This window comes from Haliotis asinina, chromosome 4 (genome assembly GCF_037392515.1).
Source record: "Haliotis asinina isolate JCU_RB_2024 chromosome 4, JCU_Hal_asi_v2, whole genome shotgun sequence".
Classification (NCBI taxonomy): Eukaryota; Metazoa; Mollusca; class Gastropoda; order Lepetellida; family Haliotidae; genus Haliotis; species Haliotis asinina.
In genome coordinates this window covers 70,752,850-70,772,510 of record NC_090283.1, presented here as the reverse complement: position 1 = coordinate 70,772,510, position 19,661 = coordinate 70,752,850, and the positions used below count along the sequence as shown (strand labels likewise).

The window sequence follows — 19,661 nt, the reverse complement described above, 5'->3', positions numbered from 1 at the left end:
ATAGTTTTAACCACAAAGCTACCGCACCACCCCAAGCAAAATATCTGAAGAAAAATACCAATAAGTGATACAACAGTGACAAAAAAAATCATCTTCCACTATGTGTGACCCAACATGCTCCTGAGTCAAACAGTCATGTAGACAAAATGGTTGGGTGGATAGCTCTTAAGGACATACAGTGAACTTGAATGATATGGCAAAAATATATTAGAAAAAGTTATGAGCGTTATCACGAAGTGATATTTCTACATGTTTGTTAAACACCATACACACACATAAACCATATACATGTATTAGTATGCACATACTGGGAAAGATGTTAGTTACAGTCAATAATTTACAAATGAGTGAGTTTGGTTTTAAGGGGAATCGGACACAGGTCTTCGGCATGACAAGTGAATGCTTTATCCACTAACCTACTCCATCGCCCTAACTTATGAATGAATACCAGCAAACAACATTAAGCATCCAAGTGTATATTTATGTTTGAGATGGTTATGTCTGACAGATTTGACTTCCCACATTTTAATGTCATAAATCCACATGGAAAAATGGTGACACTACAACAAGACAGGCGGTAATATTCTAAAAGACTAATGTCTACAGAGGCAGTTCACAGCAGTTTGAGATTTTATTTCAACTTCTGGAGAATAATTTACATATTTAATTCACGTTTTAGATAAATATAGCCTGACTTAACAAGTACTCTTATCTTAAACTCATGTAAATTACTTTCATTTCATTGGTCAATGACACCTGAACAAGTTTTTGTGTCACCCCTTCTTACAAGTTTTTGTGTCACCCCTTCATTCAAGTTTCTGTGTCACCCCTTCTTACAAGTTTCTGTGTCACCCCTTCTTACAAGTTTCTGCATCACCCCTTCTTACAAGTTTCTGTGTCACCCCTTCTTACAAGTTTCTGTGTCACCCCTTCTTACAAGTTTCTGTGTCACCCCTTCTTACAAGTTTCTGCATCACCCCTTCTTACAAGTTTCTGTGTCACCCCTTCTTACAAGTTTCTGTGTCACCCCTTCTTACAAGTTTCTGCATCACCCCTTCTTACAAGTTTCTGTGTCACCCCTTCTCACAAGTTTCTGCATCACCCCTTCTTACACGTTTCTGCATCACCCCTTCTTACAAGTTTCTGTGTCACCCCTTCTTACAAGTTTCTGCATCACCCCTACTTACAAGTTTCTGTGTCACCCCTTCTTACAAGTTTCTGTGTCACCCCTTCATACAAGTTTCTGCATCACCCCTTCATACAAGTTTCTGTGTCACCCCTTCTTACAAGTTTCTGTGTCACCCCTTCATTCAAGTTTCTGCATCACCCCTTCTTACAAGTTTCTGCGTCACCCCTTCTTACACATTTCTGTGTCACCCCTTCTTACAAGTTTCTGCATCACCCCTTCTTACAAGTTTCTGTGTCACCCCTTCTTACAAGTTTCTGTGTCACCCCTTCTTACAAGTTTCTGCATCACCCCTTCTTACAAGTTTCTGCATCACCCCTGCTTACAAGTTTCTGTGTCACCCCTTCATACAAGTTTCTGTGTCACCCCTTCTTACAAGTTTCTGCATCACCCCTTCTTACAAGTTTCTGCATCACCCCTTCTTACAAGTTTTTGTGTCACCCCTTCTTACAAGTTTCTGTGTCACCCCTTCTTACAAGTTTCTGTGTCACCCCTTCTTACAAGTTTCTGCATCACCCCTTCTTACAAGTTTCTGCATCACCCCTTCTTACAAGTTTCTGTGTCACCCCTTCTTACAAGTTTCTGTGTCACCCCTTCTTACAAGTTTCTGCATCACCCCTTCTTACAAGTTTCTGTGTCACCCCTTCTTACAAGTTTCTGCATCACCCCTTCTTACAAGTTTCTGCATCACCCCTTCTTACAAGTTTCTGTGTCACCCCTTCTTACAAGTTTCTGTGTCACCCCTTCTCACAAGTTTCTGCATCACCCCTTCTTACACGTTTCTGCATCACCCCTTCTTACAAGTTTCTGTGTCACCCCTTCTTACAAGTTTCTGCATCACCCCTACTTACAAGTTTCTGTGTCACCCCTTCTTACAAGTTTCTGCATCACCCCTTCTTACAAGTTTCTGGGTCACCCCTTCTTACAAGTTTCTGGGTCACATTATTAACCATTTAATAGCAGCTTTAACCTTCTCTAAATATGTTTCACTGATTAATAAAATCCATTTGAGAGGCAAACACCAGTCTGTTTACATGTCACACAGTCTGTAGTGAGTTTATCAATCTTCAGAATAAAATATAATGATGCTTTGTATATTTAACATGGTGGGAAGATAAATTAGTTCTAAACTTTTCCTATCGGTTCAGGTAGCACAGCTACAAAGATGCATACATCAGACCCTATTACCCTCAAGAGAAGCATACTTTTATACACAGTATTTATCTTCACAAAAGTTATGAATACTTGCCTTTTTGATTCAAGTGTGTGTGAAACCTTTTTCAAGAGAACAACTGATCTTCCTTTTGAGCAGGGTTCCAGATAAGTGCCGTATCAGTGTATGTACAGATACAAAATATGCACCATACAGTGTGAAATAATTTAGACAACGTAGCAGATGCGCACCATACATTTATGGAAATGTTTATTTTCAAAAGTATTCTGTTACTTTTTATTGACCTGACAAGATTACCTGATACTCCATTACTTTCCATTCAGTACTCCAAATACACTTTGAGGATTTAAGTACACCTATATTGAAAAAGTTAGTAGTATGTACTCCCGATGTTGAAAAATTATCTGGAGCCCTGGTTTTGAGCATGGACCTTTGTACCTTCTAGGACATCTGGTGTCACCACTATTTCAGAAGATCTATAACCACACATGATCAAGTCAGAATGAACCAAATGACTGTTTTATAACAGCTGGTGTCACCACTATTTCAAAGGATCTATAAATACACATGATCAAGTGAGAATCAACCAAGTGACGGTTTTCTAACAACTGGTGCCACCACTATTTCAGAAGATCTATAACCACACATCAAGATCAAGTCAGAATCAACCAAATGACTGTATTCTAACACCTGGTGTCAGCACTATTTCAGAAGACCCATAACACACATTCATGATAAAGTCAGAATCAACCAAGTGACTGTTTTCTAACAACTGGTGTCACCACTATTTCAGATCTATAACCACACAACAAGATCAAGTCAGAATCAACCAAGTGACTGTTTTCTAACACCTGGTGTCAGCACTATTTCAGAAGACCCATAACACACATTCATGATAAAGTCAGAATCAACCAAGTGACTGTTTTCTAACAACTGGTGTCACCACTATTTCAGATCTATAACCACACAACAAGATCAAGTCAGAATCAACCAAGTGACTGTTTTCTAACACCTGGTGTCAGCACTATTTCTGAACACCCATAACACACATTCATGATAAAGTCAGAATCAACCAAGTGACTGTTTTCTAACAGCTGGTGTCACCACTATTTCAATGGATCTATAAATACACATGATAAAGTCAGAATCAACCAAGTGACTGTTTTCTAACACCTGGTGTCTCTGCTTTTGCAGGGGCTTAGGAAAAAGTCTGGTCTGGTTTATTGTAAAGAATTCTGGAATTGATTTCCATTGATATAATGGAAGAAACCGAACAGTCAAATTTGGGTTGATATGATCCGTATCAGTTCAGCTGTTCAGATAATGTTGCACGAAACAATTCGTGATGCCATGAACTATGAACGGAACCATCTTGAACAATATGTAACAAAATCTCACCATCTTGAATTCCTTATAACAGAATCATGCAACCTTGAATTATTTGTAACTGAATCACAATCATGTATTATTTGTAACAGAATCGCACCATCATAAATTATTTGTATGCATCAGCATCTTGCCATCTTGAATTACTTGTAATGGAATGGTGCCATGTTATGATTAACCTGGAAAATAAGAGGACAAATATTTGACTTGTGAGAACCAAGCATTCAGCATCAAACAAACCCCATCAGGGTTTACCTTATTGCAGGTCCACACGAACTTGCAAAATATTAACCGTGATTGTCAGATGTCCAGTGGTTCAGAATAAACTAAAATATCTTGTTACATAGATATTTATCAGAAAGGGATGGTCCGGCCTGTTTGAATATGCTGGCCTCAGGAAATACAGACTGATATGGGCTGTACCATCCTGTGCCACCTGGCAAACTACTGTGGACATAAACTTTTGCGCAGTGTTCATGCTAACACAAAAATCAGCATGTTTCATGCAAATACATCTAGATTTCACACATGATATTTTCTACTTGCAGGTTTGGCACACAAAACATTTGGGATTCTGGGAAAAAGTAACAAAATACTTTCCCCAAAAAATAACAAAATAACATATATTTCTGGCTTGGACATACACCTGTGGTGAACGCACACACATGATGCTTGGGGGCAATCTGTTTTACGAACGCAAAGTCTTTTTCATACCACGAATGTTGTTGCCTTACAGATTTTTTTCAAATATTCAACCTTACAAAATGTAGAATGTTCTGTGAAAATTTAATATACTGAGATATTTCACTGATATTCCCTCTGCATTTGGGCAGTATCAGCACTTCTAGGCTAGTGGCTTGTATATACTGTGCATACATTTAACCTTGTCTGATGAATGAAGAACCATGTTTAATCCTTGAAATTAACTCTGGAATTTCATCATGGATTGTGATCAGCGTTCAAGAGATATTGCTGGCCCCAAGAACCAGTGCTGGTTGTTGTTGCATCGGGCTGGCAGTTTCAAGTATGTGCAGATCCTTGTGGCTTGTAGTGAATTTTTTTTTAACCAAAATCTTTGCTATGTTTTTTCATTAACATTCAAGAACCATCCATAATCTATCATGTAAAGATAATAAATAAATACACTCATATACATGACTGGGTTCAGACAAGTAATTCCAGTACTACAGCAATACCAATACTGCAAGACACAAACCATGAGTTCCACATACTCTGTACCAGTCTGGAGAATCAAACCTGGACTTTCATTAAACCAACTACACAATCTGAGTATCAACCTCTGCAACTTTGTCACACACAATGAGAAACCATCATGTTAATATGTCGCTTTATTTGTGTCTTATCAATAAAGATTATGTCTGAGGTCTATCATGTCCATTTCTTTGTATGTCTTTTGATATATGATCCACAGTTCAGATATCCAGAAATTCGTCTATCCAGACAATTTGAAGAAAAACATAAGTCCCTGGATGGGACACGACTGTATTCCAGCAATGTTAGAGCATGGGACACCAAAACTGAGTTTCAAATATTCTATAAGTACAGCATTAGCAACCTGTGTATGAGACACTTGACCTTCACTTAGGGCAACCATTATTTTGTGAATGAAATGATTGACAACACAGTCATCTCCTCTGGGTTTTATTTCAAGCCTATACCTTCGTGCAAACTCATTCTTGAAAGATCTTGCCCCAAGTCACATCTATCATACTGCCATCAACAGCTTTACACTTTTTCTGTACTAACCACATTGTTATCCCCCTTTGGTATAGCACTATAAAAAAGATAAGTTGGACTAGCAAGAGTGAGTAAGTAGTTCTACATCACTTTAAGCAATATTCAATCAGTATCATGGCTGGACACATCAGCACCGGGCTTCTGGTGCCCATTTGAGAGAATCAAACCAGGGTCTTTAACCTGCCAAGTGAATACTTCAGCCAGTAGGCTACCGCACCGCTCCATTTGTGATTGAGTCGCCTGACAACACAATGAAGGCCCTGACCTTGACTGGTTCTTGGAAGGTCTTGCCCCAAGTCACATCTATCACACTGTTGTAGACATCAACAGCTTTATATATTTTTCTACCCAAACCACACAGCAATTCTACTTTTGTTTAAGCACTAAAAAAAAATGAAGTTGGTCTTGCAAAAAAGCCAGTTCGGATAAAATTCCAATACTCTAAAAAAACAAATGGTGGCTACATGCCTATCTGCATCTATACTGAACAGAAAAAGAAATGTGACTGTCTTTTTTTGTCAAGTTTTTATAAAGAAGACATAAACAAGAATGCTTCTATGAGATTTCTTTTCTCTTTTTTTTTCCATTTCTTTTGCTGCTCAGTATATTACCTGTATCCTCATAGCAACCACTGATGCTTCAGAAATGCACTGTATTGCCAGACTCATCCAGCCTATGCAGAAGATACAAAACAGGTTCATTCCGACCCGGGCCAGGTACAGTTCTTTGGGGAGAATGGGCAAGCCAGCCAGCACAAGAGTCACAGTGATGGCAAACATACATATATGGATTGACATATTCCAGAACAAAATCTGAATCCCTTTCCACTGGTTTCTGACTCTCTGTGGTTTTGCTTCTAACCTGTGAAAAACAATGCATCGCAGAACATTTCAACATGACATGAACTCGATGACAAGGAATGTTTTAGAAAAGAATGGAACCATAACCTTGACAACTTGGCATTATCCTTGCATCACAAAGAAGAAAAAGGAAAAGGCAGCACGCTCCAGCGCATCGTCCAGCTTACATTTATATGCCAGCTACACAAGCACAGGAACCAACAAGCAACACGCAAGTGTGAAAAATCATCAGTCATCATAAATAAACTAATGAATTCATATTTAGCAACACACTAACGAAATACAAGCATCATGGCTACAATATAAAAAAGGACACAAAAGCTCCATAATTTATGAATAAATTTGTGAATCCACATCTATGAAAATGAGTTTAGAAAATCAACAGTATAGTTTACTGCATTCGGTTAATCAAACGGAAAAATCACTTCTTTGAGAGGAATTTATGAGTTTGAGCAGTAACGAAGGCTAACAATGAAAGGATGAAGAACCTCTCTATTGCAGTGAGAGTGATGTTTCAAGTAAGTGACCAACAGCATGAGGAAAGAAAAGCATACATATGCCCCCTAACTTGTATATATGCTACTCAATCCTCATGCTGTCCATCACTTGCTTCATATCTGATGCTAGAACCTACATCAAAACATTGCTCTCACGACAACAAAGACATTCATCCATATATTGGTATCCTTCCCTAAATGAGAAATCAGTCAAAATCACAAGTGCATTTATCAAGTGGTTTAGTGTTTACATGCTTCAGGACAAACTTATGTTAACTCACAATGTTAACTGGTGAAAACATATGTGCAAGTATACTCAACAGGAACTATGTTCACGTAAAACAATGTAGAGCTGTATCTAAATGACACTGTGTTGAGATGTATTTAAGTGACAATTTATGATTTTAGAAAAATTGTTAGGGTGTATGTGATGTGTGTGAAATATATGACATATTGCTGATCTGATCTGCCATTGATGTTTGTGATGCTTGAGGAGTATTGTTCTGTACGTTCTTTCTTTCTTGTTGATCTAATTATTTGACAAAACTGGAAAGGTGTCTACAATGCTTTGTGACAGTTTTACACTTTCTGTTTTTGAGGGGTGGGTGACAGTGTCAGTTTACATTCTGTTAAAGTCCATGCAATTCGCCACATGCAATAAGATATCTGAATTTATTATTTATTGTAAACAAATTTGTCTCAAAGTAGATTTTTAAAAAGGACAGCTGATGTTAACACGTGTTCTAGTAATACTTTTATGCTCTTTCACATGTTTTGGGAGGGATGGCCGTGGTGTATCATTTATTCTTTCATTCATTCACATATGTACTTCTTTCTGTTATTTTTTCTTTATTTCTTTCATTCAGACACATATAATTCTTGCTCTTAATTCTTACTATAATTTACTCATTCATTGTAAAATTCTGACTGATACAATATACTGGCTGAAGTTATGTTAAACACACCTGAAGTTGCACTGGGAACGAGCCAAGTCACTGTGTGTGTTGGAGAATGACGAAGCACATGCTAATTGGTACAAATGATAAAGAAAGCAAGGGAGTGACCTATCCCTGTTGTAGATCATCCCTGACTTAAGTGACAAAGTGTCACTTGTATAGTATTCCCAGAAATTATTGAGAATCATGTTGCGTCATGTAACTCATTACGTTTATTAACTTCTGGCCTTTTACTTACATAAACAAGTTAAAACATCATCCTTTTACAGTCTCAGTCTTGTTTTAGTACTTTGTTAGACCTCCTTGCTCAGCAATGCATGCCTGAATACGCCTAGGCACACTACCCATCAAAATTTGAAGGTAATCGTGTGACAGGGTATCCCAATATTGGACCACCTCGGCCTTCATATCTTCAATATTTCTCAGTCCCTTTTGGTTTATTCTGTCCTTCATGACTCCCCACACATTCTCAATTGGGTTTAGGTCTGGGCTGTAACTGGGCCAGTCTAAAACTTGAACATTTTCACCCGACAACCACTGTTTTGTGTAGCGCGCAGTGTGTTTTGGGTCATTATCATGCTGGAAAATCCAATCATCTTCATACAATGTTTGTGCTGTCGGAAGAAGGTGACCATTTAGAATGTCAACATATCCCGTGAAAACACACAATGGCGTCACTCCGCGAGCCGATATGCCACCCCACATGTGAAACTTCGGGCTATGTTTTGGTCACTGGTAGATAGGTTTGACAGTATCTTTGGTCCAAATTTTCACACAATTAGGGAAAAGCCAAACAGAACTTTCATCCGAAAAGAAAACATTATCCCAATCTTGATTTTCATGAGCCTGACACCAGTTTAAACGTTTTTCCTTTTGTGCATCTTTCATCAACGGCGAGGGAATTCCACGTTTTTTCACCCAATTAAGTCTCTGTAATTCCTGCCTAACTGTTTCATTGCATACCTGAGGACTTCCTCTGCTAATCATTTCATTTCTGATGTTCTCAACACTTTTCAATTTGCCCCTACTCACAATCTGCCCAAGTCTTCGGCGATCCACAACACTGAATTTCCTAGGCCGACCTGCCCATGCTTTGTGCTCTATCCCGGTTCCTGTTTGAATATTCTTCAAAGTTCTGTATACTGTAGACAGAGGAATACCATGTCTACAAGCTAACACTTTAGCATCAGCCTCACCCCTTTCAAAATCATCTAGAATGAGCTTTCTTTTCTCTCTTGCTGTAAATTCTGCCATGTCAACACAGGAAGCCGTCTGCTCAGACAAGGGAGATAACTCTTGACGTAATGAGCTGCCTTCTAAGCCTTCAAGAGTTGTCTCCATTATTTAGTATGCTTAGTGCATAGTGAAAGCCCTTTTTCCAATCTTAGCATCATTAGAATAAAAACAAAGATTTTCTCAATAATTTCTGGGAACACTGTATATATGCAACAATGCCCGTGAAACATCTTGGGTGGACCACAGTAACCCTGTGAGGAGCTACATCCCATGTGCAGAAAACCCAACACTGATCATGGAATAACAACATAATGCGTCTTAAAACCTGTTGCAGCTAAAATGTTACATATGTTTTAACATGTGCGGTATGTGTAGAACATTCTACTGGAGAAACTGGAATGCAACTTAAGGATCGAGTCACTGTACACAGACAGCAAATTCGAGATCCGGATGTGCTATGCATAAATGTAAGCAAACACATTGATGAATACGGAAATGGCCAGTTTACTAATTTTCCGTTGCATCAATTGTTTAACAATAATAAAGAATTACGGATTGTTTACGCTCAATTCAAAAGTATAATTTCGTATTCTTCTTAATGTAACTCTTAATCCATACATGTACACCACTGTTTGCTTCTAACTATGACGTCCAACACGCGATGCTGTCACAAACATAACCCTATTGTCGCCAGTGACAACGTTTATGTCTCCCGCTACTGTCACTACCTGTAACTATGATGACGACATGTCTATTATAGTTGTGCGTTGCCTATGACAACACTTAGTTTTCAGTGTACACCTGAAGTGCCGTTGAATGCCACAAGATCTTGTGGGGCTATAAAGGAGTTTTTGCAAGAAGGAATATCTGGACTCATCTAATATATATATATACACATATAGTCAAGTTAATCTTACCTCCGTTTATTCGACAATAGGCTTTAACCGACGCTTTTGTTGGTAACAAATTGAATAAATGTAATTTTGTCTTATTTAGTCCAACATGCAAAAGACGATGTCAGATTAACGAGACCTGACTGTATATATGGAGATCAGTTTGATACACTTGTGGAGGACATTTGCAATCCGTCGGAAAAAAATGGAACAAGGATACATCAAATCATCACTGAGTTGAAATATCAAAGAATATTATTCTGTGTGAAGAGGGGCATATCCATGGAAACCTCACATGAACCTTCCCTCTAAAACATGACAGACTGGGAAGTCAACACCACAATTAATTCAATTGGAAAACTATCTTTGGATGTTCATTGAATAATGCCCCGCTCAGCAACATCCCAGCATAAGTGGTGTTGGTCTGTGAACAATCAAGTCCGGACCAGACAATCCAGTGATCAACATCAACAGCAAAGACCTACACAAACGGGATACAATGACTGTGTAGTCCACCAAGTCAGTGAGCCTGACCACCAGATCTTGTAATAATTCTTTGAAGAAGCATGGCTTGCTGAAGATCAATTCGAACCTGGATCTTCGCAGGTTGTTAAACTATCAAACAAGTGAGATACATGACTTTGCTAAGTAATCAAGTGATCCAAATAAAAAGATTCTATTCTGATCAATCACTGACTCAAACTATTTCCTAATACATATGTGCATGACAGATTTCCATCCTGCTGGGTGGAACAGTTCCCAAGACATGAAAGTCAAATGTACTTATCCATCATTAGTTCTAGTCAAATCATGTATATGACCTTAAACAACACCTTATACCGAAGTGTTTTTGAAAGTCGTCTAAAAAATACAAATCAAATAATGAACACCAAAAGAATCACAACTTTTTGTCAAATTTTTAAATAGAAGACATAAACAAGTAAAAGATATAAAAACACTCACATATGTGAGATTTCATTCTATCGAAAAACATGCTTTTTTTTGCTATTCAGAATATTATCTGATCAACAGATTTAAATCCTTAGCAAAAGAATTTTACACCTGCTTAACAGAGCTACCTAAGGCTTTTGTCTCTGGAGCACAGATAACAAGTGGTGATCGAACCCCAAACTCCACTTTCCAGGATGACGATCTGTCTACAAGAACAGCAACCACTCAAAGTTAACAGGGTTCAAAGAGTTAAAATCTCCAGTCATCATCACAAGCTACCCCAAAATGAGATCACTTGGAACACGCACAAAGATCTCTTTCAGAGAGTCTGAACAACAAATCAGGTCTCCAACCTGGGTAAGTTTCATCCTGGTGTCAAGCAAAGATATACAGTATTTGCAGTCCAACTCTGTTCAAGAATGACGTGTAAAGCTAGTGGGGTACACCTCAGTCAATACACCCACAGCCACATACTATACTCAACAGCAAATGAAATACTCTTTTTGTCATATTTTTAAATAGAAGACATAAATATGAACAACTCACTTTTATGACAATTCATTATTTTCAAAATTTGCTTTACTTTTGCTGTTCAGTATATCTGAAGATGGTCTGGTTTTACTATCATCTCCAAAAAGATTGTAACAGAGCCTGAACCCCTTCAACACTGAATTCTTCAGGTCAATTTGTCCAGTTTTGCCGGAGTCATTACTATCTGCTAGTCATACAGGTTCGTAGCATACGATTATGCAAAACATTACCAGTCCCCTAGAACATGACTGCTAGTAAAAGACCACAGACCTAAATGCAGAACTGAAGAAAATAACACTGTGTCTTACAGATTCAGAACTTCAGTTTCATATTTTGGAACAGAGTGTGTACTAGTTTTGGACTCAATGGAATGCATATATCATCAAACAATGTACCCTGTGCATACTTGAGGGATAGTTTCTTCTAAAATTTGCTTCTGTAATTGTATGTTGTTTCTAGAACTGGGATTCTGATAAAGGTACAGAAATTCTAGTAAGTGAGACATATTTGAACAGCATTTCAGAAACATCCCTGTGTGACAAATTGATCTCAAGGCTCAAAGCCAAGGAAGTTTTGATGAAGATATACTTTAGATATAATTTTGCATGCACAAAGCATATGCTACCCATGTCCTGCAAGTGTGCTGCTCGGACTATCCGCTGTGTGACAAATGCACATTTTGTACTGACAGTCTCAATCATCATAACGATCACTTGGGAGCCTAGAGGATAAAACTGTCAAGCCAGTAAGGCGAAGGGTTGTAGGTTTGAAACCGGGCACCAGCACTATACATTGGAGGTGTTCAATAATGTTATGCTTTACGATCGTATTCAGTGATAGCTAGACAAAGTTATTTTAATCTTCAAAACAAGTAATATTTCAAAGTCAAGGACCCTTCCTCAGAAAATCCCCAGGATGTAGGCAAATCTGTAGAAAATCCACAGGATTTCTAGGAGAGTGCCTATGACACAGCCTGCTGAAGTTTACCCATTAAAAGTCAGTGAGTGAGTGAGTTGGGTTTTACACCTCTTTTAGCAATATTCCAGCTATATCATGGCTGGGGACACCAGAAATCAGTACTAGAAGAACCTGGTGAGACAAAAGCATGATCTCACAGGAAGTATATAAGTGGGGGTAAAGTCTGATGAGACATATGTCAGGGTGCCACCCATGAAGGGTGGTTATGGTTCTGGAATATCATGAAACACTTAACCTGGGATATTCCGTGATTCTACCAAAGGTTTCTGGCTAGCCAGATTGAACTGTGGCCCTAGTAGACCAATTAGACTAATCACTAGTCTCTGACATGAGCATATTTTACAGAAAAAAAGTTCAAAGCAAAATAAAATTACAATGAAAATGAGCCCTGAGACTTTCATTTTGAAACATAGAATTACATTTTCCTGAAGGTGTGGAAATTTAGACTAGCCACATTTTCTTGACTTGCATGGGCTTTCTTGGCTTCAGATTATAGACAGACTATAGGCCAGTGTAAAGCTGCAATTGAACACTCTACAACTGTGGTTGGATATGACACATCTGCAGTTTAATACTACACAGCTGCCTATATATGTCACCTTAATGTGTCGCACATTGTTTGTTACCATGGTGATAAAACACAACATCAATAAGGCATACATGTATATTGCTTAAATAACCAACATGTGTTCTGTTCAGTACAAGATCAACTTTCATATTTATCATTTTCCTAAATGCCCATCAAAGAACTTATTTTCCTATCAACCAATCTATACTGGACAAAATGAATGGTATTTTTATGATTGATATTTTATCAGTATGTCAATGAATAAATACCCATTATTCATAATTTCAAATTTGCACATATACCTTGTCGAGTATAGCAACTGCCAAGACAGTCCACACTTACTTGAATCATTACTGCCTGGCTTCAATATCACCTATGAATATCTACAAAGACTGAAAGTAACCACTGAAATCATTCACTGGTATCGGTGTAACAAATTAATAAAGGAATGTTTTCATCGTATTGGACACTGGTCACTGAACCCAGTGTAAGAAAAAGCCACTAGACCACTAGCCCATGACCAGTAAAAATCCAATCAGGCCAGTAAATCTCCAAAGTTATAGGCCCAACTGGCTCATGAATTTCCATGGGTTTGTTTTGTAAGTATATTTCTCTCTGACCTGTTAAGTCATAATGCAGTTTTACATCATGACAGATTATGGCCGGACAAAAATATTCAGCATATTAGCAGTTTAATGATGAAACACGTGTTGTGCTGACAATGTCTTATCTTAATATAATCTTTTGTTTAATTTCTACATTTAAATTTTGGGCTTGTGAATTATTTTGTGGGCTAATAACTTTCAGACATAGCTAGCCCGATTGACTAGCAAAATTTTGAAACTATTTTGCACATAGACTGGACCCAACAGAAACCTGTCACAAGCAATCAGGCTGAGGCCTTACATTATTTCCTCAGTTCACAGAAATAACAAACAGAAAAAAACTCAAACCAGGAATATGATTTTTTATCATATACCTAACAATACAGATCTCTCTGACAAATGAAACAGTCATTTTGAACTTGAGTTTTGTAGGAAAGGAAAGCCAATAAGGTCTTGCCTTAGCAAGTGAGCGAGTGAGTGGGCAACAACTTGTCCATCTGTACACCTGATTCACACCCTGACCCTGTTTATCATAATGGAAGTGCTCCTCCAACACTCGAGAAAGTCTCAAGGATTCCAGTACACTTGGGCCTAGATTTTCAAAGCTCTCTTAGCGCTAAGATAGTCGTAAGTTAATGTTAACGTATGTCATGAGTATCTTAGCGCTGTGAGAGCTTCGAAAATCTAGGCCTTGGACTGTCCATTATAAAATACTGGTGGTCAGGAGTCAAGCTGTCTTCAAAAGTATTATGAAAGGTTCAAATTTCAATAGCCTGAAATACTAATTGGAAATATGGAAACAACCCCGAATGCAAATCATAAGTAAAATACTATGAAGAGTGATACAGTTTGCAACATTAATTTGATTATGGATGTTTATCTATCCATGTTTTTTTGGGAAATGTTTATCTATTTACAGTCACAGAAACACTGTTTGATGAACCACACCACCATTTTAGTGGCTAGGGAAGTTCCACCATCTTTGCATGGTGGAGCAGACGGCCTACTAATGCTTGCACTCTGCCATCACAATATAGTCATATACCCTTTAGTTAAGTATACAAATGTTTATTGTTATTCCACCTTCACAAAACTATTCTTAGTGTACGTTCCTGTTCTCAGTTTTTGTACACTGCTGTCAGTAAGTTACTGAAAAGTCAAAAACTTACTTACTACATAAGTATATAAATGTTCATTGGTATTCTACCTTCATACGCATGATGCCAACTCGTAACTCAGACAGCTGCTGGACAGCCAGGCTGGCCGCTCCGACCAGCACCCCTCCAGTCACGCCCATATAGAGTCGAGCCATGAACACGATCCTCGTTGAGAGACCAGTGGCAACCAGGATCAGGACCACCATGATAGCTAACAAGCTGGCGGCGACAGAACTGTAGCGGAGCGTTGACAGGAAGCCGTTACAATTGTGCCGCCATAAATGCCAACGGATCTCCGGACTGCCAGCATCAGATGGGATCAGTATCAGTATTGGGCTAAATGTGGCTGTGATGAGCATTTCAGTGGCTCGAGGAGAAAAGTCAAAAGGGACACCACTAATAGATGTTTACCATTTTACCATAATTTACCAGATGCATATTTACCATCTGGCACAAGCTACGAGCATGTTGCTGACAAGCAGAGGGTTATAAGCAGGGTGGGTGAGTGAGTGAGTGAGTATGGTTTTACACCGCTTTTAGCAATATTCCAGCAAAATAACAATGGGGTACACCAGATATGGGCCTCATACACTGTACCCACGTGGCAATCAAACCCAGGTCTTCACAGCAAGTGGCTTCAGCAGCAGCGCTGTCTAGATATTGGCTTTTAGTTAGTATAGGTCGTTTTCACACTTGTCAAAATCCAGTACATAAGTTGGTTTTAGTCGGAATATTCGTCAGTGATTGCAAAAAAAACCAAACCAAATCAGTTTATTGCTACTACAGCAGAAAGGCAACAAGATATCACAAACATATTTCACCATTCATAAAAATACTGCCAGATACTGTGGCTCAGCACTTCACATATCAATAAACAGCATCTAATATGATTCACATATTTTCTGCAGGAGGATAGGATGTTTACAGATGTTGAATTACATTGGTGATGTCATTCCATTGTCTGCTCCCTCGATTACTTTTTAGGAATTGAGCGATGTGTACCAGTTTCAAATTAAATAATTCATTTTTTCATTTTGATATTTAATTTTCATAACAGAAGTATTACCAATACTTTCAATGTAATTTAGTAGGTAATATTCTCATAACTATTCACACAGTAAAAATAAAAATGTGTCTCCGCCCATTCCATCATTTTTAAAGAATGGAGAGTTACTTGGACATCGCCCTGTACATAGTGCTGAACTGGACAATCAGGCCATCACATACGGTCGGTCATCTGACTTTCAGTCAGGTGTGCAAAGTATCAGGTCTTAATCCAACTATCACACCTTTCTGAGCCACTTTGCAATTTTAGATCAAGATGTTTGAATTATTATTTAAGAAAACGAAATTTTGAAATGTTGTGGTCTGTCACAGTTATAAAGTAAACAACTACACAAACAAGGAACAGTACACTTTAGAAAACAACATTTGTCGATCTGACTTAGACGCTGAAATCTAATTCTGCAGTAGACGTTGGGAGTACAACTTTGAAATCTACTGTGAGATCGTGAATTAAAAAAATACAATGAAAATTACAAATTTACTTTTACCAAGGTTATGAAGCAGTTTTCACCAAAGAAACACAGTAATTAAGAGAAAATTAAAAAAGAAAATTGTCCTTTTTAAGTATTTGATTGGTTAAATATACAACTAAAAATAAGCATTGATGTAAATGTTAAAAAAAAAAGATCATTACAATTGAAACACAAAAATAATCTTTATAACCATGCACGCTGAATTTCCAAAGTGTGGGTGGGTCAGAAGGTTATGCCAATGTGTTTGGCTGCAGCTCTACAACATAGCGGTTATCTGCCATGACACTTGCATCACACACACACAAATCAGCAATGCACAAACGAATATGGCTGCAGAAAGGCAGTATGTGGTGCAACTGCTGCGGAGGGTAAACAGATTAAAATAACAAGAAAACACATCCTAGATTATACAAACATGTCGAAACGGAAACTGTGTAAATCTCTTTCCTGGCTTACTAGATGAAGGTGAAGATGAAAGTGAATTACAGAAATATGAACATAGAGATCAATATTTCTATTTAAATAGCAATTGATCATCCATAAATATCGGAGCAGTAACTTTGAGCAAAAGTGAAAAATATTACCAAAAGAAATAAACATTATTTCAAGTCACTGGTGAGTGATGACATAGTTTTGGATGGATTAACAAACATGAAAAAGCAAATTACTGAAACTAGATAAAAAAGTGGCTTTTGATAAAGACATGTTTTTCTGTATTGTGTGCGTAGATTTAAACAATATTCATTCACAATTTCCAAGCAAGATAAATAACATAATTTTCATTAATAATCACAACTAATTCTTGATATCAATCAATGACACTTCCAACAGGCAATCCGTTTGTCCCAGGACTTGTGTTTCAGCAACTTAAAAACTTGACAAGACAACTCCAAATTAATTAGGTATTTTTAACCTTCCAAATGTTGGCAATAAAAAAATATCTAATTCTTAGGTTAAAAAAGACAGATCAGTATAATAATGGTTATGGTTAATATACATGCAAATAAACAATGGTTTAGTATCACAGGTAACATGCTCAGGTACAATAATCAAATGTGTGATGTGAAAACAATTTCACCATGAACTATCGTATATATGAGAAAAAACTGAAGTGATGTTTGAGGCAAATAGAGTGCATTTGAACCCAGGGTGTCTATTCCAGAAAGAAAAATTAACCTTTCGTTGAGTTCATTCCTGCATTCTGACTGTATGAACTGGTCACATTTTGTGAGATTTCGTGAGGTTGTATTTCAATACCAGTTTCAATTGTGTCTGCCTATTCCAGACTGCTTGTCGTCTTCTTTAAACCTAGACACTGTTAAAACAAATTTCACATCTTGAGGATTTATTTCAAACTCAATTCCATCTGTGTCTATGCACTCTCTGGGGAGCAATGTTGGAATAGTCAGTTTTTGTCAGTTTCTGACAAAGCCTTTTCCAAGACTGGGTTTTACATGCACAGAAATGCACATCCAGTCTGCACATTTTATTGAATATAAATGATTTATTCAGTTATTGAATAAAATGCATCATGGGATGCATAATAATATTCACTGTATCAATTTCTTCTCAAGAAATAGAAAGATCCCATAATTAGTGTAATCCTTGAACCTCAAAGTACGGAACACTCTACTGTTTCCCATCCTCGATATCTCCAGGGTAAACGTTCTGATAACTCTCCACCATAGAGGAGAGTTATCGGAACGTTTACCCTGGAGATATAGAGGATGTACTGTTTCCTTACTTCACAGAATCCTTGTATTTCAACAAAATTAGTAACGGGAACCAGTGGCCCAATAGTTTTGTATATCAAGGAAAACCCTGCAGACATATTTCTTCCTGTTCATCAAAGACTTGAGAATGTAATTGTTTTTTTAGCCTTAACTGAGAGATCTCTTGACTTGATGCTACTCTCTGTCAATCACAGATACACTGATGCTACATTACAACTGCACCAAAGATATCCCACAGATGTACCACAGATGTACCACAGCCATACCACAGATGTACCACAGATGCAGGTTGTAACCCTGTTGTATAAACGCCATAGCACCAATCCAGCTAAATACGTCTTGTAGCACCACCCTTACAGATGCATAAATGCTGTTGGACCAGTACAGTGGTATAAACACCATAGCACCAATACAGCTAAATAAATTTCATAGCACCACCCATTCAGATGCATAAACCCTTGTGCATCAGTATAGTTGCACCAATACCACAGCACCATTACAGTTAAAATAAATCTCATAGCACCACCCTTACAGATAGATAAATGCTCTTGCACCAGTACAGTGGTATAAATACCATAGCACCTCTTTCACAGCTGTGTAGACCAGCAGATCAGCCGTTCAGCTGCATCCAACGTTATACTGAAAGATGACAAACCTGTATCCGTTGGCAACAGACTGCCATCTCTGCAGAGCACTGAAAGGCGAGGGCAATGAACAGAGTCACTGAAACTCGGATGCCTTGCAGAAGTCCGATGGCCACAAACAAAGACCTCGACATCAGCACTTTTCCCGTACACACATATGTGATGACCATTAGGAAAATCACCATCTTCATGGACACGAATACCGGCCCTAGGATAAAGGCCTGCACATAACGTGTATTGCGTATCTTGCCTATTTCCGTACTGAAATAAAAAATTGAAGGAATTCTCACTTCGATGCTTACATCTGTTTGTATGTGAATGCAAATTGGAAAATGAGACATTTTGAGATAAATTATTTTGTGTTTCGTTATTGCATCATCCATGCTAGGGGGAATAGGTGAATTGGGTTAACTGCATTCAATAGTTTTCCAGTTATATTAAGGTGGGATGGTTTAATATGGAAGGCAAGAAAAAGTCTCGCAGACTCGGTTCTTTTACAACTTAAGTGACATCCATGACTATGGGTACGGTGCTGACAAAACAGGATTTAAACTCTGATCACAGGTTACTGGTGTAGTCAAGGGATGCAACTCAGTAAAGTAATTACTGTGCCAAAATGATCAGGGCCCTTATTCTCGAAATGTTCGTAGCCTTACAAATTTTCAACTTTCAAAGCCGATGTGCTGAGAATGGGCTTAAAAATTCTGCAAGGCCACAAATGTTTTGAGAATATCTAGCCAGAACATAATGTCTTTTTGACAAATTGAGAGAATGTTATATGTGTAGTGCATGTCTGTAGAGTGTTGATAGTTGGACATATGAAACTAGACACCAAACACACCAAACACACCAAACACAAGCAAAGTGGCATTCTGTACAACCCCTACTGTTTGCATGCTATTCATCAGAGGAAGTTTTGTCCCAGACATCTTTGCACTCAAAATATTCGCTAATTCATAAAGGGCTCTAATAACATCAAGGGAATTCAAGTTATGGGCAATAAATATCCA

At 37.9% G+C, this 19,661-nt stretch overlaps 1 protein-coding gene across 3 annotated transcripts in view; it reads right to left on the bottom strand.

The window, feature by feature from the left end:
• Positions 1 to 19,661, bottom strand: part of LOC137281845 (ATP-binding cassette sub-family C member 4-like) — a 140,710-nt gene that overhangs the window by 79,763 nt on the left and 41,286 nt on the right. The window contains exon 8 of one of the 3 annotated variants that reach the window (XM_067813489.1): positions 18,663 to 18,912. The exons of 1 other annotated variant lie outside the window; for it this stretch is intronic. In XM_067813489.1, the coding sequence (XP_067669590.1) occupies positions 18,663 to 18,912 (250 nt within the window). Of the gene's footprint in view, positions 1 to 14,786; positions 15,037 to 18,662; positions 18,913 to 19,661 lie in introns of all 3 variants that reach the window. One more of the 3 variants, XM_067813490.1, reaches the window with a different exon arrangement.